This window comes from Echiichthys vipera, assembly GCF_963691815.1.
Source record: "Echiichthys vipera genome assembly, chromosome: 3".
Lineage (NCBI taxonomy): Eukaryota > Metazoa > Chordata > Actinopteri > Perciformes > Trachinidae > Echiichthys > Echiichthys vipera.
Window position 1 is genome coordinate 4,772,946 of NC_139828.1, and position 26,825 is coordinate 4,799,770.

Here is a 26,825-nt window from a genome sequence, read left to right on the forward strand (position 1 = left end):
AGGGGCTTAAACGTGTGTTCACTATAATTTTATATTTCCGTATATTTCTGGTGGTCTTGCGCACTGAGATGTTTAATCGAAATGTATACTGTGACGATTAAAAAAATAGATACTGTATGTAAATTTTTATTAAATGATATTGTCCTATTTATACCAAATCTGTGACTGTTCACAAATAAAAAAGGTGTTGGATAATCAGAACCTGGTGTGTGGCCGGTCTGGTTTGTTCTAGTTCTACAATGTATAAGCTCTCAGGCTTCCTCCAACAATACTCACTGGTTATGTTTCCAAAAGAATCACACAGGTACAAAAACAAATACAATCAAATACATGGAAATAGTGCACAAGTTAACATATATACAATACTTTAGAATATAAGTTGGTGGTAGATTGCTAGGGAATTAACTAAACACAAAGAGGAAGGTAGTTATGGATTTGCAGTGAACAGTTATCGATCTAGATTGATAGATGTATGTGTAAACAGTTGTAAAACAGTATTTATATGAGTGCAAAGTGACGGTTTAAAGGGTAAAGTGACATGTGATGAGCTCAGATGAGGCTCTTATGGCCTCATTTCCTTTATCGCCTCTGTTTTCCAGGTACTGCAACAGGTGAATTCCTCATTGTTTGTTAGTCACGGTGAAAAAGTCTTGTCCTCCAATGATCTTATGTGAATCCAATGATGTCCAATGATCTATCACACTGTAGGATAGGGCTTGCAAAATTAAAAGACCTTGCAATGGTACCACGCAAGTTGCAAAGCCAATCAGTCCAAAGTGGCCCCTGCCATACTTCCTACCCCCTTACTTCAACCACCCTTGTTCGGAGCACAGCCAACTTTGAACTCTGCATTCATTTTGATCTAGACTTCAAACCTTTAATATTTCGTGACTGCACCTCGCAAAGTGGTGATGCTATTGTGGTGACTATTCTGTCCACAGACAGATGCATAAACAGCTAGCAGAACACTCAAAACTGCCCAATAGGTGTCTTCAGGCCCACTTTTTGTCATCATTACACACACACACACAAACTCACAAGGTGAAAATGAAACCAGTGTGACAGTCACGGCTGGTAAAGACCAAATTTGAGGAGGAGCTCCGGACACGGCGGCCGTTCTCGGCGCTTGTGGCTTCAGTATCAACACTGTACATCCAGGCTGCCCTTGATAATGTAACATTTGCTTACCTTTGAATAAAAGTGCACATTTAAACCTTATGTTCTCCGGTCCCTATGTACTCTCTAGGTACTCTCCCATGGTTGGCATGTGTTCTTCATCAGTTCCAGCTTTGCAGTAATATGATTTAGCTAAATACACATGCTTACAGCAGGTTCTTACTCATCATCAGGGAAGGTCACTGTTCTCTCTGGAAGCTAACCAGCTATATATGTTGATCAAAATTAATTTTAGGGTTGTTAAGATTGTATGTTATTTCCATTTTTTCTCAATAATGAGCTGAAATTTCATCCTGTTGAACAAAAGAAAATTCAATTTAAAATGTAATGATGTACACATGGAGCTTTGGTTCACGTGATGACACTTCACAAGATAATTATCTCACATGTGAGATCCCAAGACTGTTATTGTGTGATTCATTTTTTCCCCCTGATGAATTGGTGTAAAGAAACCTTTCATGATTTTGCCTGTCCCTTCATAAATCACACAGTCATCATCTATAATCAGCTGATGTAAGGCGGCCTCTGCAATAACCGTCATTGATTGTGTGATGTCTGCAGATAATAGATGACTACCACAATCAGAGTTATTATCAAATAATTACCAGAAAACGGTTTGGACACAAGAGAGAAAGCCTTTCATAGCACATGAAGACACAATTTCAATCCCAAACTTTCTGTGACGGTACCTCTTTTGTTGAGAACATATAGTTTTAATTGATTTGACGTCCGCCCAAAAAGCACACCTGTTAGCTGGTCGCTTGGTTAGCTCCATCTCAGACGGGTTTAAAGTGTTTTGAGCAGCTTTTGATCAGTGCCAGCCATCTCTATGCAAAGTTGAAGACAAAATGTGAATCTTGGCAAGAAAAAACCCTGAGAATTCAATGTATCTACCGTTGAGTGCAACACAATCATTACTGACATTTAAATCTTTGCTTTAAACTTTTGAAACAACAGCTCACAGTCAATACCTCTAATCTCTCCAATCCTATTTGTATGCTCATCAACATTGATTGTGATTTGTCTTCATAGTTGAGTCCTTCTAGGGGTCTATAGCTCAGGAGGTAGAGTGGGTTGTCCAATTATTGGAAGATTGGCGGTTTGTATGTTGAAGTGTCCTTGGACACTGGACAATTGCTCTCAAAGGACGTGCCAACAGTGTGTTAACGTGCGCCTGAATAATTACGCTCAATAAGATGGCGTGGTATGAAGAGGGACAACGGTAGTGAGTAATATAAGAACAAAGAATCAGTGTAAAGAGGAAGGTCCGGGTGTTGCATGGATCAAAAACACTTTCACCTGAGAGGATGGAGCTAATGGCCCATATGAAATCAAAAGTCAATGATGACTTTTGAAGTTTCTTCCTTCTTACATAACATTCTTTAGTATTTTAATACAAATGATGATCTATTCCTAAATCTAACCAAGTAATGTTTGTTTGGTTTGGCTTTGGCTTTTCCAGAGTCTAAACAAAGTGATGCTGCAGAGTCCCAGCAATGACCGTTACCATGTAAATAGATGATAAGTGTATTGCAGGACCATTCTAACCCTTAACTATGAGGCTGATGCTCACTGATTATGGCCTTTCATGAGTGATAACATCTGAAGCAGGTGGTCTGTGTCCAAGACTGGTTCACCCTGAGGGCGTATTTATTTCACTTCACCACCACTGTTTACTACGGCCATATTCACACTCACAGCCAAACTCCATGCCTATTTAAGGGCAACATATTTGGGACCATGATGTACTTTACAGTAAATAGGCTTGATTAAATAACATTTTCTGAAAATCTAACTGGGAGAGGGAAAACATGTCAAAATATTTATTTTTGGTTAATCCCGTCTGCCTGCTTTGCGGCTTAGTAAAAGGCACAAAATAGAATAAAACAAAAAATGCTTGGATGCTTTTTAGAGGCAGAATCTGTAAAAGTGCGTGGGTTATTTCAGAGTGGATTATTACACCTGGAGTTTTTCCATGGAGGTCTAAAATGGGTTAGTCTTCGAAGACAGCCTGAGTTGTTGATGGATTTACCCGCTAGCTGTTCCATTTTTAGCAAAATTCCTCCTGAATATGCATAAATACATGCAAACTCATGTTGACGCAGGCACACATTCTCTTTCTGAGTAGAGTAAAAGTGGCTACTAATGTCAATTTGTGTGGAAATTGAATCTGAACTGGACCATTAAGCCCTAACTCAAAGACTAAAACAAAAAGTTTTCAGAGGAAAGTTGAAAATCACAGTAAGACAACAGAAAATGTTTGACTTTGTTCCTTCTTTGAATCATGACTGACCCCTTTTTTCTGTGCCAGCAGGGGGCTAACAATGTGCTTTGAGAGGGGATTCAACTTGTTGAGTAGAATAAACCACTGGAGCTGAATGATAAAGAAAGCCAATTTCTACACAAGTCATCATGTTTGAAACAAACGTGCGTAGCATATCATTTAAAAGCTTGTTACAGGTTTAGAATAAAAAACACACTAAATACCTCTATGATTCATGAAATTATTTCTGTTTATTTGCTTCACTTTTATTGCCAATATATCCAAACCCGGGCACCGTATGCTCTGAGTACAGCTTTATATTGAGACGAGGCCTCAAGCTGATAATTATTGCAATTATTGTTGGGAACAAAACCTCCACCACTTATTTCCAACAGCCTTTATTGCAGATATAAAAAGAAGCTTGTCAATGCATCATGAGCCCATAATGGACCCGTCCATCTGATGCTGAAATAAAACATCAGGCCACACATTTCTGTCAAATACACTGTGATAAACACCTACCATTTTGTTTTTTTTAGTAGCCTCTTTTTTTGGAGAAGTGAGGGCAGTGGACAAGAGATGTTTAGGGGCAGATAGCAGATCAACAGCAGTAGTATATCACACAGTGGTATAAATCATCTGAAAGCTGGATCCTGAAGATTAATCTGCGTTGCTCAACACTGTGAGTCGAGTTGTTCTAGTCATAAAACTGTAAAACATTGTATTTTGTTAGGCTACCATTTGAATATTGAAAGTTAAGAGTGTATACGAGCTTAGACTGTTATGATTAAAGTTAATGATTCCAATTTCCATGCTCTATGTCTCAGAAGTTGTTGCAGCAAATTGTGGCTTGATACTATTTGTTACACAGGATTTGGTTCTAAACATGAAAGTAAAATGTAGAGCTTGAGAATGGATTTAAATTTAAAATACCTTGAATATACCACATCATGAAACCCAGACCTTGAAGTACAGTTCAGAAAAATCCAAAATCTTTTGGAAGCTTTCTTTAAGAATTGCCTTTTTTGGCGATTGGATGGCGAGCACTTCTATTCCGTAAACTGCTCATAAACCCCCTTATTGTCAATATACCTAGGGAATCCACCCATGATCATAATGCCCTCAGCCTTTTGTTTGGGATTGTATAGTTTCATTAGGCTGTGATTATCCTAGAGGTCACAACAGCTTGTTTTATACAAGGTCAAGTCAATGAAATGGCTACTATGGGGACTAACATTATCACACATGAATTCAATTGGGCTTTCCAGTCAGTACCACTTCATGTAATTTCGAGATTGTTTATGGACGCTAGTATGCAGAAATATTCATGTGCACCATTGTAGAAAAAAAGCAAAAATAACACGTTTGTACTGCACAAGAAAAAAAAAAGGTTTTTACCCGACCTGTCTGTCAGTACTGTAAAGTGGGCATGTCTGTTAAGGGGAGACTTGTGTGTACCCTTAAAAAATATTTTTATCCAGATTTCTTGAGGTCAGAGGTCAAGGGACCCCTTTGAAAAATGACCATGCCATGTTTTTTCGCTTGTTAGTTGTAGCCTGACTTTGTAGCATTATTTAACACACTTCCCAACAAGGTAGCATGTCATGGTTGGTACCAATGGATTTTTCATCTTGTTTCATATGAATCCAACATCTTCTTGCCTTGAAACTGAGCCCACTACAGCCTCTGAAAGGCAAAATGTCAGTTGCCCCGCTAATGGGCCATCAAAACAGGTTAAATTAATCTAAATGAGGGAGGAACGTACAGTTGGATCTTTGTATAATGAGTAAGTTAAAAGGAAAACAGGGACAGATGTTTGGACAGATATGGAAGAAGCTATGAATACATACAAGTATCAAACTACTTGTAAAAATTCAACAATAGACCTTAAACACTGTAGTTTTTACCACAGGATGCCTGTCTGCAACTAGCAGGAAACACATCGCAGTAAGGAAGTAATAAAATTATTAAGTTTAAATCTGTATGTACAGAGGGGTTGGCCACCCAGAACAATACATTTCCAATTTGAAAAAGAGAGAATTTCATGTAGGGGTTAAGCGATACAAGACGTGTGTGTTTTTTTTCACCTGCAGCTGTAATTCTAACCCGAGTCTGTCCAGGCTCTCAGGTCTGATCAGCGCTTCATTCAGCGCTAACCTGCTTATCTCTGGATGTTCTCTCCTGCCTTCCTAACGCCAAGCAGCTGTGAGTCCTGCTAATTAAAACCTGACAGGAGGATCTGGCGCTCTAATGTGATCATGCATGCAAAGACGCACGTACACACTGACACATACGCAGCACATGCATCCCTGAGGCTGCATGTCTAGATCTCTGTTTTATTGTCTTGAGAAGTTTTGATAATAAACACTGCAGGGCTGAAGTGATTCATCTCCCTGTGGGTCTGATTTTGTGTCGTGTTTGTCCTAACCTGTACTTAAGCCTTAAATAGCAGGTTTGTGACAGCCTTGTGATATGAATTTGACACGTGATTGTGCGCAATGATAATATTTTCATTCAATATTTAATTCAAGCATAAATAGAACATATATATATATATATATATATATATATATATATATATATATATATATATATATATATATATATATATATATATATTTATATATAACTATAATGGTTTTCAGAATAAAAGTATTTACTTTTAGGGGCCCAGCCTCTTGAGTGACAGCTAGTCACTGGCCCTCACTTCTCTGCGGAGGTATAGTCGGCCAGATGGACACCCTCCCCCAACATCACATCAATGCCCTTTTATGGTAAGATGGCGACTCCCGTAAGCGAGGAAGATTGGATCAAGTTGAGCGAACAGACCCCAACAGGTATGCTACGTCCATTTTTTATACAGTCTATGTTTACACCCTATTTTCAAGGGTTAGGCAATGTAACAAAGCCTCGACAGACACAGCTGAAGGAAAAAAGAGGAGACACTGACTTGGTACTTGAATAGCCTTTTATTGCCATACACACCTTTACAGTTCCTTCACACTGACATCTGATGTATGTCTGATCTCTAGGTGGGGTTGTCAGATGAATGCAACCAGGAGCATCTGGGACCAATGCTCCTCAGGGGGTATATAAGCCGACTTCTGGGAGGCTCTCACCATGTTAGCATCAAGCCCCAACCACAGCGACTTCCTGGTTGATCCAATACGGAAGTGCCTAAAACTGCAGTTCTCTGAGTGTCCACCAGGGCTCATAACAGAGCAGTTTCCCATTGACTCCCATGTTAAACAGGCCGTTTTCACCGCATAATCAAACCTATTGAAGGCCTGGTACAAAAAAAAACATTCTAATCTGTATGTTTAACACTGGGGGCGGTGATTTCTTGTGTACCAGGTCCTCTGTATCTCTCCCATTGATTGCCATGCCATACAGCATGAGCTGGGGTTACAGTGAACTACCTTACTTTGCAGTTTAAGGAAATAACGCAGTCAAGATAAATTATACAGCACAATTTCTAATGCAATATAAAAAGACCCAACAGCTGGGTTTTTAAATTTGGTATGCATCTAACAGGAAATTATACCACATAAACACATTAATGAAAGTCTATTTTTATTTAATTACATCTTGGCACACAAATTGGCATACAGTAACTGAAGGGAGCACACGCAGATGCAGACCAAGTCCTCAGACTGGGTAAGTGTGGGAGGAGACGGCTGCTCCACTGCACTTACTCTCCAGACAGTATTTATTGAGAGGTACAGTGCGTGTGCCAGGGAGTCCATTCAGTGGACGTGGCTGTGTGGAGAGTTATTCCCACATCAGACTTAAAAGTGGAGATCAAATGATTTCCTAACTGCAACGTCTCCTGGCTCGAGTTTCAGTCTCTCACCTGTGACCTCTCCTCTCTCCACAGGGAAACGGACCGCCGGCCCCACATTTGTTAATGCAGCTGTAAAAAAATAAAGTTGCTTGCTCTTATGGGCTCAAGATTAAACTGTACTTTGTTTTCATTTCTATTGTACTTATCAATCTTTCTAGCTGATAAAATCTTAGTCAGGTTTGCCTCTGTTTATTTGGCATAAGGGATTTAAAAACAGATCATATCCATGACACCCATGAGTTTTGCTGATACCACCAAGACCGCTACGTCCAGATGGTGTTGACGAAGCCTCCAGATCCTATGAAAAGGAAGCCACTCAGAAAGACATCATCTCTTGAGGGCAGCATGATTGTGATGTGGAAAGAATTGGCACAAGCTTTTAAAGCAGCGATGTTATCTTCACTCAGTAAACATTTCATGCATTGTCAGTTCTGTTGACAACTCAAACCGCTCAAACCTCGACCAACTCAGGGATCGACCGTGGACAGAAACCCCGTGGGTGTAGGTTTGTCAGCGATGGACCTCGCTGCCAGCTGCAGATATCACCGGGGAAATTATAGTTTGTTTATTTTCTCACACATAAATACGTATCATTCCCTTTCTCAAACGTGTATAAAAATTCCTGAAGCCATGAGAACTCTTTGCCACAAGGCTGTGATAGACGTTTGGACTTTTGCCGTCTTTCATGAGGAACTAAGTGAGCAATCAGCTTCCCTTGTGCTCAGCGATCCTGCTGCACCCACGCAGCTGCCCGTAAATGACGCTTGGGTAAACATAAACACCACTGTATAGTTTTATGGTCTTAATCTATCAGCACATTAGACCGTGGGGACTACAAATATTTTTTCAATGTGACTTGAGACTACATAAAGGACGATAGTTAGACAATATATATATATATATATATATATATATATATATATATATATATGTATATTTATATATATATATACTGTATATATATGTTTTCACATTTCTCCCAAAGGTCTAAACTGAATCCCACAGACAGATGGTCTTACTAAACTTGAATTCAGATATAATACGTGGTTTATTATCTCAAGTTAAATACATTTGATTCAAAATGACTGCAGGTTTGTTGTGCTTAGAGGGCAAAACAAGGGGGAAACAATATGTTTTCAAGAAATAGTTTTCTTAATGTTTTCATAGAATGGCTTATCAGACGAATCTGTCTTCTTCATTTTCTGGCACATTTGAGAGAAAAACAAGTCACATATCAGGTGAAATAAAAAAAAGAGATGATGTTTATTTGGGTATTATCTGCTTAAATGTCAATTTATTATATAATTTATCATGTGACAGTGTACTACACATGTCAAAGCAGTGAACAAAAACAAACCGCTTGTCAAAAATGTCGCTAACTTCCTTTTGGGACCAAAGGCATTTGACCTTTTCCATCTGCTTCTAGGAACTGCGGTTGTAATAGATGCGTCCATGCAAGCCTCTGACAGTGTTTGTGTTGGCAGCCACTTCTTTAGCTGTATCTGTTTCCGCTCTGTTTTTTTTAACTCATCATCTCTGACGTTTTTTAAGTGACATACTCCTTTGCATGCTGCTTTGAACTTTACGATTACTTTACTCTGAGGAGAAATTACAAAATGAGGGAACATTTTTTATCTGCTTCCTAAAGCTCTGTGTCCCTGACAGTAAGAGGGATTTTTACCTGTTTGTTTCAGTAACAAAGATAAGTCCAAAAGCACTTGCCAGAATTCACTGACATTTTGTGAAATGTTAAGTCCTGACCCGCCAAACTTTTGTAAAAATGATCAGTTTTCACCACATTCGGCATACTTGGATGAGTCTCCCAAATTTGGTGGGAAGCTGGTGAGGGATCATGTCCATGTCACTTCACTACAGCAACTCTAGATTGGCTGCTTTTATAGATTTGGTGGAGAGCTTCATAGAGGACGATATAGCTAAAAAGTCCACACTGATACACGGGTTTCCACATAGCTCACAGTAGATTATTTAAACATCAACCTTGTTGAAGTGATTAGGTGTAAAATCATCCCAGGCTCTTTTTAGGCAAATACACTCATCAAATAAGGCATCGAGACAATTTTTCTTCTCGATGCCTTATTACCGGGAAGAGTCGCTAACAGTAGCTAACAGCCGGACTAGGCTATCACTGATTAGCTCCGGGCAGCAAGGTGAGCACTTTAAAACAATAATATAAACAATAATACTGGTACCGGTTTGGTAAAATATAAGTCAATAATAGATGGTAAAAGGTTTGGAAAAGTCCCAGAAAGCTTTCTCTGCAGCACCAAAACGATACACGAGATCTCAGGGGGTGGGAGAGTGTGTGGCCGGAAAGGCTACAAGCTATAGGTAGCTCACAGTGGGTCATATTAGTGTCCAAGCATTACTAGACGTTAAAATTGAACACTCACACGTAGGAACCGAAATGGTACAGGGGCCAGTAAGTCAGGTAAGTCTTTCAACACACAAGTGTTCTCTAACTATGTTGTTTGTGCTTTGTTTTATGTGTAAGGACCTTTATCATGCTACTGCAGAGGTTTGATGTTATCATGAGCAGTATTAGTGGTTAAAAAAGACATTTTAATGCGTTCACCATGCTGTCCCCAGCTAATCGGTGTTAGCCACGACCGGCTGTTAGTGACCATTAGCGACTCTTCCGGATATCTCCGTTGATAGTTGTTACACAGAAAAAAAAACGTCTCGGTGGCTTATTTGATGAGTATATTTGCCGGAAAAGAGTTGATGATTTTACACAGGACTTTCACTGTAAGCCGATGGTACAAGGCTATTTGAACAAACATGAGTAAAACAAAGGCCCATATAACCCAACCTCTATTAATAGATTTTTGTACTGGCATGCTAACACTTGCTAATTAATTAGCACAAAACACACGATTTTAGAATGAACCAAATACTTTGATGAATAACAATTGTGACCTTTTCTAAAGCCTGAAAACAAAGCCAAGAAGAGGTGCAGAAGTGGAGTTTTGTCCTCATACTACTTGAATTTTAATGTGCTAAAAAGTAATAATGGATTTTTAGCCTGGCAAAAAAACTCCTTTAAAACAATTTGTGAAATGTTTTGCACTTGCACTTGACACTCTTGTTAGAGCTGTGAGTACCTCTGAAGTGAACCTATCTTCTCTGTGTTTACAAAAAAAACACTCTAAGGCGACTTTAAAAGTTTCCGTTATTGAAATAATTGGATTTGTATGTGTCGTCTGCATTGGTATGTGTTTTCTGAACATGTTCCCTCATTTTCATTGCGTTCTTAAAGAGTCAATCGCGAGGTGCTTCTTATGTACACACACATTAGGATATAAACTATCCAATAAGGAAAAACAAAGTGACAATAGAAAGTCAGATGTTTCCTCTTTTATAACAGTGAAAGGATTCTGTGAAGAGTCCTTTCCTGCTCTTCATTCAAAGAATCAGGGATTGCATTGTTGTATTTAAGAATAACTTAAGACACAATAAGTTGTAAATAGTTCATATTTACACCTAAAAATAAATACATCTTCAGGAATTGTATACATATATATTTTTATGTGATTAACTCCAGAGTGTACATGCAAGGCTACATCAAATAATATATAGTCAGCACTGTTAAAGCCCTTATTGATTTGTCTGTGACATGATATATGACTTGAATGACACCAGACTGGTTAATCTGTGCCATAACAAAGCCTGAGTCAATGCTGCTTAAAATGGAAATACATATCTCATTTGTTTTATATGTGTAGCTTATTCCAATTCACTTTTTTTTAAGAAATACATTGAAATATTTAATGAATAAGTGAATTCCTGATCAATAGAGTTTTTATTGTTTCAGTTAGGATTAGCGTGGAATTGTTGCATTGTAGGGAACAATAAGGACTTACAAAATGCTGAATATCTAGATAACATCAGAGTGCTGGTTAAACATCATGCTTTTGTTTAATATAAAAAAGCATCAAAGAGTAAATATGATCACACTTTATGACTGCTACATTCAACTAAATACAAACATTTAGGACACTAAAACATTGCACACCAACACCAAATCCCCCATCGCACCAGTCTATGACTCCATTTTGTGTACGTTAGTTAACCAGTGTTAAGTTACAGCGTGTAGTTAGTGATAACTTGTGGTTGAAAGTGTCCAAGCACATAAGATATAATGATATAGTGTGTGACTATTTTGTATGTACTTGTCTGATTGCAACGCCGCTATTTCCTTACTATTCCTTTATGGCATTAAACTTTTGTTTTTCACTCTGTGGCTTATTCTAATACCAAAATAAAATGTTTCTCGATCACCAGCATTAGTATTGTTTAGTGCTACAAACCTGCAGGTTTTGTCCCCCATGTTTTTCCCACTGGTGTAATAGCACTAAAAACCAGTTCCGGACCTTTTTAGTGCCTTGGCTTGCATACATACAACATTGGTTAAATCGCATGGGGAAAAGACCTTTCTCTGTTAAAAAAACGCTGCTCTGTTCACTTCTTTTTCTTACATTCCCTCCTACTTGATTTTCCCATCTTAGCAACATGCCGTTTAGTGGCAGCCAAGGAGCTCGGTATGAGTTTGGTAAAGAGCTAAACCGTCAACTGTCTACAAGAGTGTGTGAGAGTGGAAGAGACAAAGAGAGTTATGTCATAAGCATTACTCGTGCATTGATACAACAACAGGGGGCACTATGTTACAGGTAGTTTTATTTAAATGACAAAATATTTGGTTGTTACTGTAAAATCCATTGATTTAAAACAGCAAACTGTGTGATTGTCATTCTATTTAGAGTTTACCAGTGGATTTCTCTCACAGACAGGAAATGTTGAAGGTCATATCCTTTCCAGGCACTCAAAATTACGTAATATCTTTCAGTCTTCTTGGGAAAACCACAAAGTACTTAGACGTCACTCACAGACGTCTGTCGGGAAAAGATGATTATGTCTGCGGTAAGAGAAGGAGGGCTAAACTGGGTTATGTATTGTTTTTGTTTCTGTATTTTATATTATATATATTTTGTAGGGTCAAGCTATTTTTTTTCAGTCATATTTTTAATTTGCTTAATTTCAATTCAGCTTAAATGTGTAGAGTTGACTTAACTGAACATTTTGAGTTATATGTTCTCCATAAAAACACATTGGTGTCTGATGTGACTGTGTGAACATATGAATGTGTGTTGCTGTACTTCTTACTTTGTGTGAGAACCAATCAGGTTTTTGAGGCAATTTTTGACAAGTGAGGTAATTCCCTCAGGAGAGACCCTCAGGGAATAACTGTTGGCAATGGAGAGTCCTCACTAGAAGTGTGTGTGTGTGTGTGTGTGTTGTTTGGGGAGGTGGGGCTATTTCAAAAGGCAGTCTTTCTCGTTAGCTACATTCAAAGTATAATTTGGAAATATTATTTTCTCGCCCTTCATGTTTTGAATGTTTGAAAAAAAAAATAAAAGTCTTCAGTTCTCCAGCTGTCTTAAAAATGTAGTTTATTAGAAATACTGAATTAAGAAATTGGGTTTCCAATTATTGTCATGTAAACTAACTGCTATTTGAAATCTCACCACCCCCCCTCACCCAGCACATCAGACTCTGGCTTATTTGACCAGCTCCTGGTACTGCTCAGACCGCAGGAACCGGCCAAAGGAGTCTTTCTCCATCAGGGCGAAGATCCTCTTCTGGGCCAGGTCAAAGGTCGCAGGGGAGAGATCCACCAGGTTCCTCAGGGTCACGTCCTTGGTGAAGTGGTCAATGTTCACCTGTGGTGGGAGGACGACAGCACATCCTGTCAGAAATGACTAAAGTGCAGATGATGAAGGTGAAGAAACATGGTACAAGTATTGATGTTAAATATGGATACTGATGATATAGGTATAAGCAGAAATGTGATGATGTCTGCAAGAGAGAACTCAAGGCTCTGCAATTAATACTACAAATGAGGGTTGGTGTCGGCCTGGCTATATTATACAGCCTTGTCTGTCTTGCAGATATTTCCATTTCTTTTGATGTCAGGCATTTTCATCTTTCCCGAGCCCAATTTCTCTCCAAGAGTTTAATGCAGTTTGGTGTCTTTGTATTCCTTTGAAGATGAATTATATAAATGCCTGTAATAACGGATCTCCTTGCACTCTCTCTCTAAAACAGGCATCCATTGAGGCAAACCATTTTGAGGTGTATACGCAACTGGACTGGAGTGTGGATGCATGCAGACGTCCAGCTCAGGCATCAAATACCTGTTTTGTCACAATCATCGGCTTTTAGCACCAGGCTTTTAAAAGTAATGCAATATAATTCATGTGTATTCCATGTATTTATTTTGTGTGTATCAAAGTCAGGTGACTTAGTAAGACTGCTGATCTCAGCTTAAGGAAGGAGGTTGGGTGCTAGATGGGTCCTAACACAGGACTCTCTGGAGGACCAGTGTTCATGTGCCCCTTCTGTTCTTTTTTCTTATCCTAACTAAGTCGTTTTTTCTCACCTTTTATTGCCTAAACATAACCGCCATGGTCCACTTCCATTTGGCCTTTCATTGCATGAAATAGAACGTCATATTTTGTAAGATATATGAATTTTTGTGCATAACTTGTGGTAAGATATCATGCGAACCAGTAGATGAGAAAATCTTATTATGCATGAAGCACACCTCAGAGAGATGAGATGCCATTTAAGGCAAGATTCTCAAAGATTGTAACTCTGAGCAATAAACATTTATGTCAAAACAACTCCTTTAATAAGTTACTGTAACTAGAGAATCATAGAAGCGTAGTCAGTATAAGGAAAACATATTTCACTATAAAATCCAATGAAGTAGAAGTCACGTCCCTGACCCAAGATGGAAGTACTTGTGCTAAATGTCTGTGTGTGTGTGCGTGAGCGCGCGTGTGTGCGTGTTCTTGTGCTATTCACTGGCATGCAGAGTATCAGTACATTCTCTGTCTGTAACCTCATCTGTTTAAACTCAAGCACGCCTCTATGATGTTTAACTGATGGTAAGAATCTTTCTCCTCCTAATACAAAGTGTAATAGAGGCAGCTTTCTCTGCGACTATTCATTTTTCCTTCTATTTGATCTTGTCCTGGAGTGAAACGCTCCATACAATGATGACATTCCTCATCACACCCTGAGCATTGTAGCATGCAGAACTCGTCCGTGAACCTTATTAAACTCTTTGCTTATTCCTTGTGGTGTTGAACTCATAAAAAGAGGGAAGTCCCTGACCTCTCTGGGTCCCTCAGATTGGATGAAGTCTTCGTAGATCTTCTTGGCCTTGGTGGCCATCTTCACGGGGTTCTTGGTCTTCTTGAAGTCCTCACAGCTCATCCAGAACTCAATATTCTCATCACTGAACTCGGACTGCAGGAAGCTACGGAAAGAAACCAGACCATCTGATGGAGAAAGAAGGGGAGGGGTGATAAGTGATTATTAAAGCCCCTCTTCATGCACACATTTTTTAATAAATACGCTGGTCATTCTGAATAAACATTTAAGGCACTTTTCTATTAAAGTCATAAAGATTTCAATCCAAAATATTGCAGGCGAGTCAATTCTCAAATTTGGAAAATGACAGATCAGTCCACAAAAATGTGTTTTCGTTCACGTTTCCTCCCCCGTGGTGAAGAATAAGCCAGAAAGACTCTGAAAACAATCACAATCATCCTCAGACCATCTGAGGATATGTTTTGTCATATTTTTAAATCTCTGCTCGGACGCTGCTACGTCAGCATAATAATAATTTTATGGTTGCGTCAGAAATTCCACGCTAATTTAGCAGCTAAAACAGTATGTGAGATGTTTTAAGTATGCCCAAAACCTTAGTATGAAGGTAAAAGTATGTGAATTGCATACTATTTCCAGTTCCTATTCTTGTTTCAGCTGGGTTTGAGCACTTGCTGCCTGAACTGTGGTCTCATGCAGTTTTTGTACGTGCGAAAGTATTGGTAAGCGGGAAGTATTGTGCACTAATTTGTATGTGTTTCACGCAAACTAAAACACTTTTTTCCCGTCACGACAGCATCTTTTTTCTTGCAGCATTTTACGAATTTCTGTGCCTAACTTTTCGTATGACTTCCTACGAACCTGTTCATTAGAATACGTTGCATTTTTCAGTGATGCAGCCTGTGAGGGAACTATTCACCAGGAGTGACGCTTTCATATATCAGATGCTCTTTCCACAATGGTGCTGTCATGTTTGTATTAAACCATTACAGAACATCTGGATAACAGACACCTGGGTCCAAAGAGCTGTTGATATTGTAACATATCAGCAGTGTTACAGATTCCATGTCTAAACGCTTTTAATACATGATTTGCAGAAGTGGACAGTGAAAGCAAAGCAGTGTGATGACATAGAGGCTGCATTTCACATTTTTCATGTTCTGTTTTTTAAACAGAGAAGAGCAAACAGTGGGTATTTTTGGTGTGACATAAGGGGAGCGGAAACTTTTAACATTATAAAAATGTCAGAAGAAATGAAAGTAATACAATACATTAACTTAATTTGACACAAACAATACAACAACCTTTCAGAACTTTCAAATATAAGTGTCCAAAATACAAATAAAACTTTAATTTGGACGAAAACACAGTGGTTATTTAAGGATAAAGATCCAAAATAAGACTTTATTCCAGCAAAGACCATTGTAGTTCAACATAATGCCTGCGAGGTCCCATTGTCTGAATGAGCATGTGCTGCAGATGATAAGCTTTCTGCTGTGGCGTCAGACTTTTATCTGCAATCTGAATAGCCAGTTTGGTTCAAAATAGCACCGAGACGCAATCAAGCTGCAGCTTTTTTTTTTTACCTACAGCACAAGGACACACTAAAAGAAGGCGTGGATGATGGCTTATGGTTGTTTGTGTGTTACAGCTGTAACAGCCAGCAGAGACTGCAGACTCATTTTGTTTGTCATGCATTTATGATTCTACCATATCTTATTTCCATGTCAGATGAATTATCCTAGATTATTTTTGTAAGATTAACTTAATTTCAGTTTTAATTAACTCCACTGACTCATGGGTTGAGCAAGCCGCGTGATCTTTCGAATGATGAAACTTCCTGTGATTAAAAACAACTTGAAAATTAGATTTTTTACAAGTGTATAATGATATAGTATAATTCTATAAGTATCATCGGAGCGTGGTCATACATGACTAATTTCCAGTTGCGTAATAAACATTTCATTATGCAATTAGTCGCTGTAAGTCAAAAAAAAGGGGGGTTTTGTTCTAAATCTGAGAGGAAATAACTCACAGAGGGATCCCATGAGAATTAAGAAGAGAGAGAGAGAGGTCATAAAGGATAATGTTAATGTAAAATCATGTAGATAAATAATCGTAGCACAGCAGTGTGCAGCAACCGTGCAGTAAATCAAGGCTGGTGGAATAATTTAGACTCGTCCCTGGAGATGTTACCATAACACGCATAACCATCATGGAGCGGATACACACACAGATGCATATACACATCCAAACGCAGGGGGATCATTCATCTCTCTGCCCTAGACTGTGCTGAAGGAGCCACTTAGAAAAGGTCTTTAACCACCCACTGAGCTCTGTGGAGTGAATGTTTTCTCCGTGCACACGTATCAGCTGGCCAGTAACATCTGTGCGCATATCTGTTTTGATTCACAAGAGCAGCTCAAGTGACTTATGACCAGGAGAGTTTACACGCACCGCTAATTTCTTTTAACCATTAGAGTTAATCATCAGTCACGCTGCCTCTCAGGCTTTCGGTGCACTTTGTGTTTGTTTCTCCTCATGAACACTTGAGGAGAAACAGCACCTACGTGGAATTGAATCTCCTTCAAATCGTGATTACATAAGAAAGAACGGGGATCTTGGATTACGTCAACGCGTATCACTGTGTATCACCACAAACTCAATTATAAAGTCAGCTGATACACATTACACACTAAATTACAGTTAAATGGGATTTATTTGACATTTCTGGATTTCTGTTGTAGATATCAATGCATGGAAATCTGATAATGTAAGTTATTTTAATCAGTATTGTTTAGTTTTTGTACTTTTTAGCATTATTTGTGCCGTTTTTGGTGTTTCGTTTAAGCGGAGGCACTGCTTGCCAGAAGTCAAGGCAGGCAACTGCTTAGGGCCCCAGAGCAGTAGGGGGCCCCCGAGGGCTGCCAAAAATTGCAGCTCTGTGAGTGTCCACTAGGAGTAGTTTGCACGATAGGGGGTGGGGGGTCTCACTTCTCCTCGGAGGTGTACGTCAGCCAGATGGTTGTATCTCCCTCCCCCCAACGTCACATACATGCCCTTTTTTGGTAAGAAGAAATGTGGCGGAGTCAAAGTCTGACAAGATGGTGACTCACGTAGGCGAGTACGATTGGATCAAGTTGAGAGAACGGACCTTGACGGGTATGCTACATCCATTTTTTTATACAGTCTATGGTGACATGCGCAAAGTTTGCAATGACCAAAGTAGACCCGACCTTCCTAAGGGGGCCCCGCCTGTCTCCCACCACTCCCGTGATTTTCGACAAACCTATACTAGAAATGAAAGCCGGTCTGAAGAGCCCCCTTTGTTTTTTTTGCCCAGGGCCCAACAGACTCTAGAATTGCCTCTGCTTGTGAGACCATGTATGCTGGAAACACAGGACTTACATGAGACAATGATTAAAACCATCGTTATCCGCATCAATCAACTAAACACATATAAGGTCACATGAATGCCTAACATATCATATAAATAGAAACATATAAATGGGCACACAAGCTGCATTGTTGTTATGGAAACCAAACCCTGTTAGGTGTACCTGTTTAAACAGTCCACTGACAGACACCAGACTTCATGAAAGGCATGGGATTTTTTGGGAATGGTTAAAGTTAGACGGATGTGGCAGCTCTTGCATAACATAATGAAGACTGCGGCTTTGGATAGTTTGAAATAATGATGCTCCGATGTGTGGATGTGAGGACTTAGAGACGCCGCTGAGCAGCACGGTGACGTCAAATGTTTTCTATTTCTGGGTTTAAAGGGAGGATTCTTGTTCTGGGGAAATAACTGAGCAGTTATGTGGAGAAAGGTTGTGTGTGTGTGTTTGCTTGCAGAAATGGCATCATTATAAGAAGAGAGAAATCTTCAAGATAAATGCGCCAAAAAACAACATTACATCTGATAGTTATTTGAGGAAATTATATAAGGAGTTTTTCTTGTGACTGAGGAGTCCGTTTCAAAGGTTTCTGTTTAGGATAATGTGATAATGGTTACTGAAGAATATTGCAGAGATTAAACATTTGTAAATTTTAAGAAAGTTCTTTCATGTTGTGAAACAGAAACAAGGTGCCGTCCTCATCCCTACTCTTCACATACGGCTGTTTTGTCACTTTGGTGTCACTGAAACCGTGACCTTCCACTACCGTTGCTGTTTTAAACGCGGGGGAAATGTGGTTGTGAGTTACAAAACAAAACTATGTGGTTAGATTGAAGCAACAAAATCCATTTGCTTAGGGTTAGGAAACGATGGTGAGCGGATGGGGTTAAAATGAGGGCATTTATAACACAACTACAGCAGACACAGAGGACATGAACGGGACAGGAACTGCAGTCTCCTGGGTGAAAGTCCGGGGTTTGGTTGACCCCTACTTCTGACAAAAATGGCAGTATTAGATGCCCTGGGAATCGGGCTGAAAATACATTCAATCTGGAGCTTGCTACTCACCGCAAAAGTCTGTGAGATAGTGGGGTACAATTCAAATCCAAGTAGCTACCCTGTGCTTGTACTGATCATGTCGTGGGGACAAAAATCATCTTTTCATTAAGGGACTTTATGGGGATGCCATGCTGTTACCTAACCTGGTAAATGTTATGGTTAACACTTAATTCACAAGCCTAAGTGTGTGTGTGTGTGTGTGTGTGCATGTGAGAAAGTGCAAGAGAGGGTAAACCTACAGCTGTTGTTCAGGACTCGGTCCAGACTCTCACGCCACTGAGCAGCCTCGTCAGGAGTCGGCCTGCACACAGAATAGACTCAATTCAAACCCGTTCAAAGTATCCCAGTAGGAAACATAATAAATAATATGCATTCATAAATGAGTCTTCGTCATAATAGGGTATACAGTATTTGTTTGAATACATTACGCACTCTACAGAAACTATACAGAGTGAGAACATCAAGCTATAAATACACATTGGATGTGTGTTTCCAGTCTCCTGAAACCAGACTGCATCCTTTGATCACAGTTTCAGCTGCGAGATTTAAGTCTGGAAAACATCCACCGAGAATAGATTGTGTCTGGTGCGTGTACTGTACCAAAGCAATCACGGAGCGCATTTAGACATAGGGTTGAAACTCTGAACAATTTAAAAAAGGATATGAGTTTCTGAAGTGGAGTGGCCTCTCTCTCTTCTTTAGAAAAAAAAATTGCTGATATGTTTTTCTAAGTTTGAAAACAAGCTGGAAGCAAAGCAAATGTTTAATGAACAATTTGCAAGGGTGGCTTGACGTCCAGAGGGATATAATGTAGAACACACCCGCAGTAATTTTAAATTAAATCAAACGAAGAGATTTAAAAAGCCGTACTTGGATGCGAGAAAAAGCTTTTACAGGGTCATCCTTCAAAGAGAAAATGAAGATGTAAGAGATGATCAATGAAGATGATAATGAAATTGAAGCGGTAGGAGAGATAGAAGAGAGGTGTACAGCCTCCTTATTGAACCATAACGACTATAAAGAGAACTAACACAGTGCCAGAATAGAAACAAACAAAGTCAAGTCTCAGATAAAGCCTCTCTGACGTCTGGATTAACACGTTTTTCCAGCTGAACCAACTCAAGGACTTAAGGCACAATTTCCATTATACTTAAAACGAAAAACCAAAGCATGACAAAATTGCGTGCTGTCCATTATGTGCACGATTGCTATAGAAGTGTATGCTACAACAAGAAACAACAGTCAAGAACTTCAGCATCTCATAAATAAAACATCTCCAACAGGCGATGCATCGTAGAAATCTAACACTAACCATCGAACACTTACATCTGAGCTCAGTCAGTTGCCTGGAGAGGTTTAAGCGCCCATGATTTTGTAACTTTTCCCCCCCCATACACACTCATACACATTAATCTCTGAGACAAAGGCAGCAAAGAGACTCACTTCTGCAACTTCTCCGGCTTCTTCTCAGCCTTCTCAGGGTAGGGGATGATGAGGTCGATGGCATTGTCCGGCTTCTGCAGAAAAACGCCCAATTTCGACTTGATCTCCTTCGCTCTGGATGACAGAAAGGAGACGGGTTGCTTGACAAAATCTTTGTTTTCACTTTTCAGACACTGAAGTCATAATATCTAGCTGTATTGTTTATCTAAGCCTCCGTCATCCTCTCTCCAACACATCTCTGGTATATTGTATTTATACAAGACAGTAACATTCAATTTATTAGCGTGTCAGCTGGATTATCAATCACATTAAAACTTTAGTTGCTACTAAAAGTTTAAGAAAGAGGTTTCATGTTCTGAATAAAGACGCAGCAGAGTGGACAAAGTAGCAGTTGAGGCTAAAAAAAATAGGAAATATATAAAAATATTGTATTTAAGGCTCTTTATTCTGAATAACAGAACTTTTTGGGATCTCGTTAGGCTATATTGTTTTGGAGATTTCGTTCTAAAATGATAATATTCAGTGATTCATAACAATGTATTAAGACAGAAAGGTGCTCTACACATGTTCATGTTCTAAAATGTCACACTCACTGTTTTGCATTTGACTAAAGAATAAAATCTTTTAAGATCGTAAAGCTATTATCAACCACAGTGAAAATGTTCTGCTGCATCTGACCCATGTAAACTCTGTGAAAGCAGCTTTTCTTCCACTCTGCAGGTTGAGAAACCACTCTGACCTTTCCCTGGTTTCGATTGCGCAAAAACAACTTTCACCTAATCTCTTGAGAAATACCCTCTTTCTTTAGAAGCTGTTCTTCAGGTTGAAAAGTCTTCAAGAGGGATTTCCAGGAAAAAGGGAATCCATTACAGAAGGTATGAAGTTTCAGAAGATGCACTTTTAAAGACTTTACGTTCAGATGGAAACTCTTGACCTGAGACTGACAGCAACATTCATTTACCATGTATTTCTTTTAAATTCTACTCTGACAAGGTATGACTAGAAGAACTAGTAGATTGATAAATAATCCAACCACAAAAGAAGAAGACGGGGATAAGGTAAAGTCACATGCAGGTCTCACCTTTCCCGACAGGTCTGGGGTAATGCGGCTAATCCTTTACACATTTTCCAGTGGTTTCAGATGTAGTAGTGTCGCAGAGTGATTTCAGTCTTCCTGTTGTAAGCCTCAGAGTGTCTTCTGCTTTCTGACTCTGACTCTCAGATCATGGGGAGTTTTATACAGACACCCTTTGGGCTTCGGGCCAACAGCTAAGCCAATCAGACTGGAATGTGTGCAGCGCGGACAGCTGAGGAAGGGCGGGTTTTCAGACATGAATGGTCTGTTTGCTTTGAGGTTTCAATTAACCAACAGATCCAGGACCTGGGTTCAGGATGCAAACATGACTGGATTTGCGTTGACGTAAAAGTAATTAATGAAAGACTTTGATGCTGTTTACCATAATGTGTATCATGTCTTATCAACAAGTTTTTGTGGTATTTTCATTGTTACATTTCTAATTCACCTGTGTCAATTCAACCATTGAATTTGCGTCAAACTCAACCAACGTGCTGCATCTGCAAAGAGACATTAAGAATCATGCATCATCATCATACATTGCTGTTAAAAGCAACTGTGTAACTCGTATTTAATTCATATTTTAACTCAAGTTGTCTTTTTGACTAAATTTGAAAGTCAAGTGCTCAAACATTTTAAAATGCTATTTTAAGTTAGCCATAGTTTCCCATAGACACATTTTTCGAAAACTTCAGACTTCGGATCGACTTTATCGTCCCTTACCGGGAAATGTATTTAATCCAGTGCTTCAGACACCAATCAACACAAAGTAACCAAAACAACATAGTCATAATAAAACACATCTGATCTAAGATAAAGTAGTAAAGTCAATGAAACTGTCAGACAGAAAAAGCGATGCAGTTAATAAAACAAAAATATCAATACAATTAAAACAGTAATTTTTTTATTGAATAAAAGTGCAAAAGTGCAAATTACCAGCTAAGAAGCCTATACAGGAATGATGGCATGGGGGATAAAATAAGTCTTGTATCTGCTTGTTTTCATTTATTTTGTAGGAGTCGTTTGGTGTACAGGGCTGTGCCTTGGTCAGCAATGTACTCATAAGCATTTTTCAAGTTAAATGTCAGGTTAACTTTAAACAAGTGTTGCAGAAAGTTTCCCCCCCCATCAACTATTATTATTTTAACAAAAGCAGGCAAACTTCTAAAATGTTAAATGTCGTCTAAACACATGGTGGCGGGCTAATTTAAACTCCCAACTTTTGATTTAGATCAAGATCTCTCTGATCAAAGAAGCTGACCAGAGATTTTGGTATTTGCTATTCAGTGCTAGGTCATGGTCAGTATCCTTCCCAAAGTTGTGAAAGATCTGCTTTATAAAAAAAAAAAAGAATATATGATACTGTCACTACGGACAATCATTATGGTCAAACTTTGGTTTTACTTCAGACAACAGCACTCACAACATGTGCTGCTTCATTTTGGGGCATTTTGTGCTTTTATTAGAGATTTTAGAAAAAGGACAACATGGTCCCACTCCCAGGCAAAAACTACTCCACTGCAGGGCACAAAGGAGGTGTGCACACTGTTAGACTTCAAGTAAATGGTAAATTTCTCTTTTTCTTTTCAAAGGAAACATTTTGGTTCATTAGATATATTAACAATAGGGTGATGCCAGGTAAAAGGGGGCAAACCAGGGATGTTGTGGACAAGATATTGTCCCCAGCACACCAGACATTTCTGACTATTCATCAGCCAGATCATTGATTGTTCAGGCAATGAATCTGCATTACCTGAACAACAAGCTGAAACTGAAATTAGTCATTGTTTGTATTGGGAATTGAACAATCGAATATGACGTCCTACCCGAGAGGTTTTGTGGTGGTTAACAACGTCATGCTGCATCCTCTTTTGATGCAGCACAATTATTATTCAAAGGCTTTCTTGAGGAAAATGTAGAACCTAAGTTGATGTAAACATTTGAATTCCCATGCATCCATGTAGGCAGGCAGCAGAATTACAGTTGTTATTCCTTTAAATACTCACATGATAGAAATGGTTCATATCTAAGCTCCATCAACCCTAACATACTTGCATATTGATTTGCATCATCCAAAAATGGCTTTATTGAACCTGGGGACAGGTTTAGTTTGACTAATGCTGAAGCACATGAGCTTAATGAGAGCACTCTGGTTTGCTTGTTTGTCTGTTGCATAATACGAGTCAACACAACATTATTTTCCATTACAGACTAATGATCGGCTTCTATGTTCAACCCGTTGCTTGGCAGTGTTGAAGAACAGGGTATTTCTCATTTGTATCTTTGTTATGTCCTGCTTTTATAATGACATTTTTTTCCCAGTTTCTATGATTACCAAAACTGTAATCTGTAGCAGAAGTTATAAGTAAGCAGTGCTGAAGTATGAGCTTGGTAGGAGAAATCTCAGGAGTTCAACCCCATTAATCTTTTTTGTGTGTATTTAATAAAATATCTTGGACAACACAAGCATTTAATGCTTTTTTGATTGCTCTGATTTGCTTCAGAGGAGATGGAGAGTTAAAGTTAGCTGCGATTAACAAAATATTGTCATAGAAAGCAACAGCAAAATGTCACTCAGTCCCAGGTTTTTAAAACATACACACAAGTGAAGTGATGTCTTTATCACATTTCCCATCAATCAAGAAACAAAGACATTTTACTCTTGAAAAATAATTAAGCATTTTCTATAAATAAAACAACACACTCAGAGGAATGTAAATCCTTGTCTTAACACATCTAATTACTCTATGAGAGCTGGCTCAACCAACCTGGTCCCCTTAAAATCAGATTTATATATCCCTAATTTGCAACGGTGATTATATTTTTCCATCAGAACCAGATTTTGGTAAAACATATCTGAACAAATTCTATTAATAAACCAAAAAACTGACTCACAATAAAAAGATTGAGCCACATTGATGTTAATTCCCTGTGTGAGAGCCTCTTAGCTCAGCTGTCTGAAAAGCAGTTCTTCTAACAAAGAGTTTCTACGTTTGAATTACACAAAGGTGTATCTTATAGATGACTCATCTTTAAAGAACATTTCCTAGAATGGTCCAACCATGGTGACCCACTCCTGCACATTCATGCTTAACAACATCAGGAAGATACATCAGTTTCCCACGCAGAAGGAGACACAGGTTTCGGTCCAGGCTGTTGTCATCTTGGGTCTTAACTAATGCAAATGCTGCTTGCATGTGACATCGACCTTTGCAGCTCATCTGTTACTTTTACTTTTGTTTTCTAATTAAAGAAACGCTCCTGTGTGTCGTATAAGAGGTTAGGAACACACCATCTATGTGTTCATACTGTAGGGGCTGGAGGACAGGTTTTATATGTACAAAGACAAACTTGTTTTACAGTTAAAATATCCAGGCTGTTGTCATCTTGGGTCTTAACTACTGCAAATGCTGCTTGCATGTGACATCGACCTTTGCAGCTCATCTTGAATGAAAACACCCGGCTTCACCCTACCCAAGTTCTGCCACTCTACACTGCTACAATCAATTCAAGGCATTGGTACTTGCCCTTCCTACATCAACAAAATGGTCAAACCATAAACCCTCTGTCTTTCCACTACGCCCTCACTATGGAGAGGGGTGGGGGTGGGGGTGGGGGTGCACTCATTGTAAGTTGCTTTGGATAAAAGTTTTTAGCTAAATACATGTTAAATGTTTGTTGCCTAAACCTAAGCAAACTGTGACAGATTCCCAACATTAACCACATGTTAAAAACTGCAGCTGTTACTTTTCGTTTTTTTTTTCCTAATTAAAGAAACGCTCCTGTAAGAATATAAGAAGTTAGGAACACACCATCTATGTGGTCATACTGTAGGGGCTGGAGGACAGGTTTTATATGTACAAAGACAAACTCGTTTTACAGTTAAAATATCCAATCTAAGAAGAAGATGATGAAGAAGAAGAATTCCTTTTATTTATCCCACAAGGGAAATTCAATTTTTTCACTCTGATACACACATGGACCTATATACATGTAATTAATGGAGAGATGTCAGAGCGGGGGGCTGCCAATGGCTCCGCGCCCCGAGCAGTTGGAGGTGCGGTGCCTTGCTCAACAGCACCTCAGCAGTGCCCAGGAGGTGAACTGGCACCTCTCCAGCCACCAGTCCACGCTCCATTCCATGGACATTACTGAAAATATACTTGTACCTGTAATAACATGTTTTTTACAGGTACAAAAGCACAATATAATTTACACACATGGCAGCCCACTTCTAATGATTACAGTATTTCTTATAGTACTGCTTTGATATGCAAAAGAACCCCCCAAACAAATGGAAATTTTCAACTTATTTATATTAATTTAACTTTTGGTACAACTCTATTGAAAGTAAACAACCCTCAAAGTCCGTCAGTGAGGAGCCCCATGAGATGAATGTCCAGATGCATGAGCCAGAACAGGAAAACGGAAAATTCTAATTCAGTTTAACTCCACTAATAAATACATAAACAGTGCTTGTTCCAAAGCATATCCAGAGAACTAAAAAGGGAGACATGAAGCATTCATTGGGCCATGACTTGCAACCAGTAGCAATTAAAAGGTGAATGTTTGTTGGATATAATAAGAAGAAGAAATAAATTCCTAAAACACAAGTTTCAGCACCATATTGTTAACACCTTGCAGCCACATAATAAAGGCCGGTCAGTTATGTAAGTGCAGCACTTATTGAAATTGACTAAAACCTGAGGCTGTCTTTGTGTCAGGGTTTTATTCCAGGACTAATAAAGCTTAGTACAAAGCTGTTGTCAAAGAACCACATACAGTTCATTATTGATTATTACATTTTCAAACCTATAGTAGCAGGGTGCACATTAATTTACTTTGCACAGTGTGGAGGAAAAAAAGAAGTGGATGCCACATCACCTGGAGGCTTTCAACAATGCTGTGTTTTAGTTTATCGCGACCGTACAACTTCAATATCGCCTGCACAGTCAAGACAAGCACACAAAGCTAGAGGAGCTTTGCTTTCATTACAGAATTTCCTGGAAGCCAAAGTTCAGGAAGGGACAGCCCTTTGAGTGGATGTGTACTTAGGCCAACGGCAATAGTTGTACCGCTGTTCAAATAAACTGGCAGCAGTTGGCATCCAGGTGCTTTGTTTACCACGCTGACAGAAGCTCCACACTCAATTTACAGATGTAATGGCCAAGTGAAAGCTCAGGCAACAACATAAAACGCTGTTTTTCAAAGGTAATGGTCCCCAAATGGCACAATAAACACACTGTATAGTGTATATAAAGGCAGGTTATTGCAATTAACAACCTGATAACTATGTGATATATAAATTATGCAGGCATTTTAGTAACTCTTCAGTCTGATGAATCTGAACATTGTAATTATATGGGACTTGAT

The 26,825-nt window shown here is 39.0% G+C and overlaps 1 protein-coding gene across 1 annotated transcript; it reads right to left on the reverse strand.

Annotated features, from left to right (window-relative positions):
• Positions 1-11,958: 11,958 nt before the first annotated feature.
• LOC310966470 (regulator of G-protein signaling 5-like) lies at positions 11,959-21,579 on the reverse strand. The gene is made up of 5 exons (XM_083940209.1): positions 21,459-21,579; positions 20,378-20,491; positions 19,174-19,235; positions 14,481-14,647; positions 11,959-13,021 (listed from the first exon to the last, which is right to left on the reverse strand). Exons 1-5 carry the CDS (start codon positions 21,500-21,502, stop codon positions 12,860-12,862), a joined length of 549 nt encoding a protein of 182 aa, XP_083796335.1. The 5' UTR covers positions 21,503-21,579; the 3' UTR covers positions 11,959-12,859.
• Positions 21,580-26,825: the final 5,246 nt, after the last annotated feature.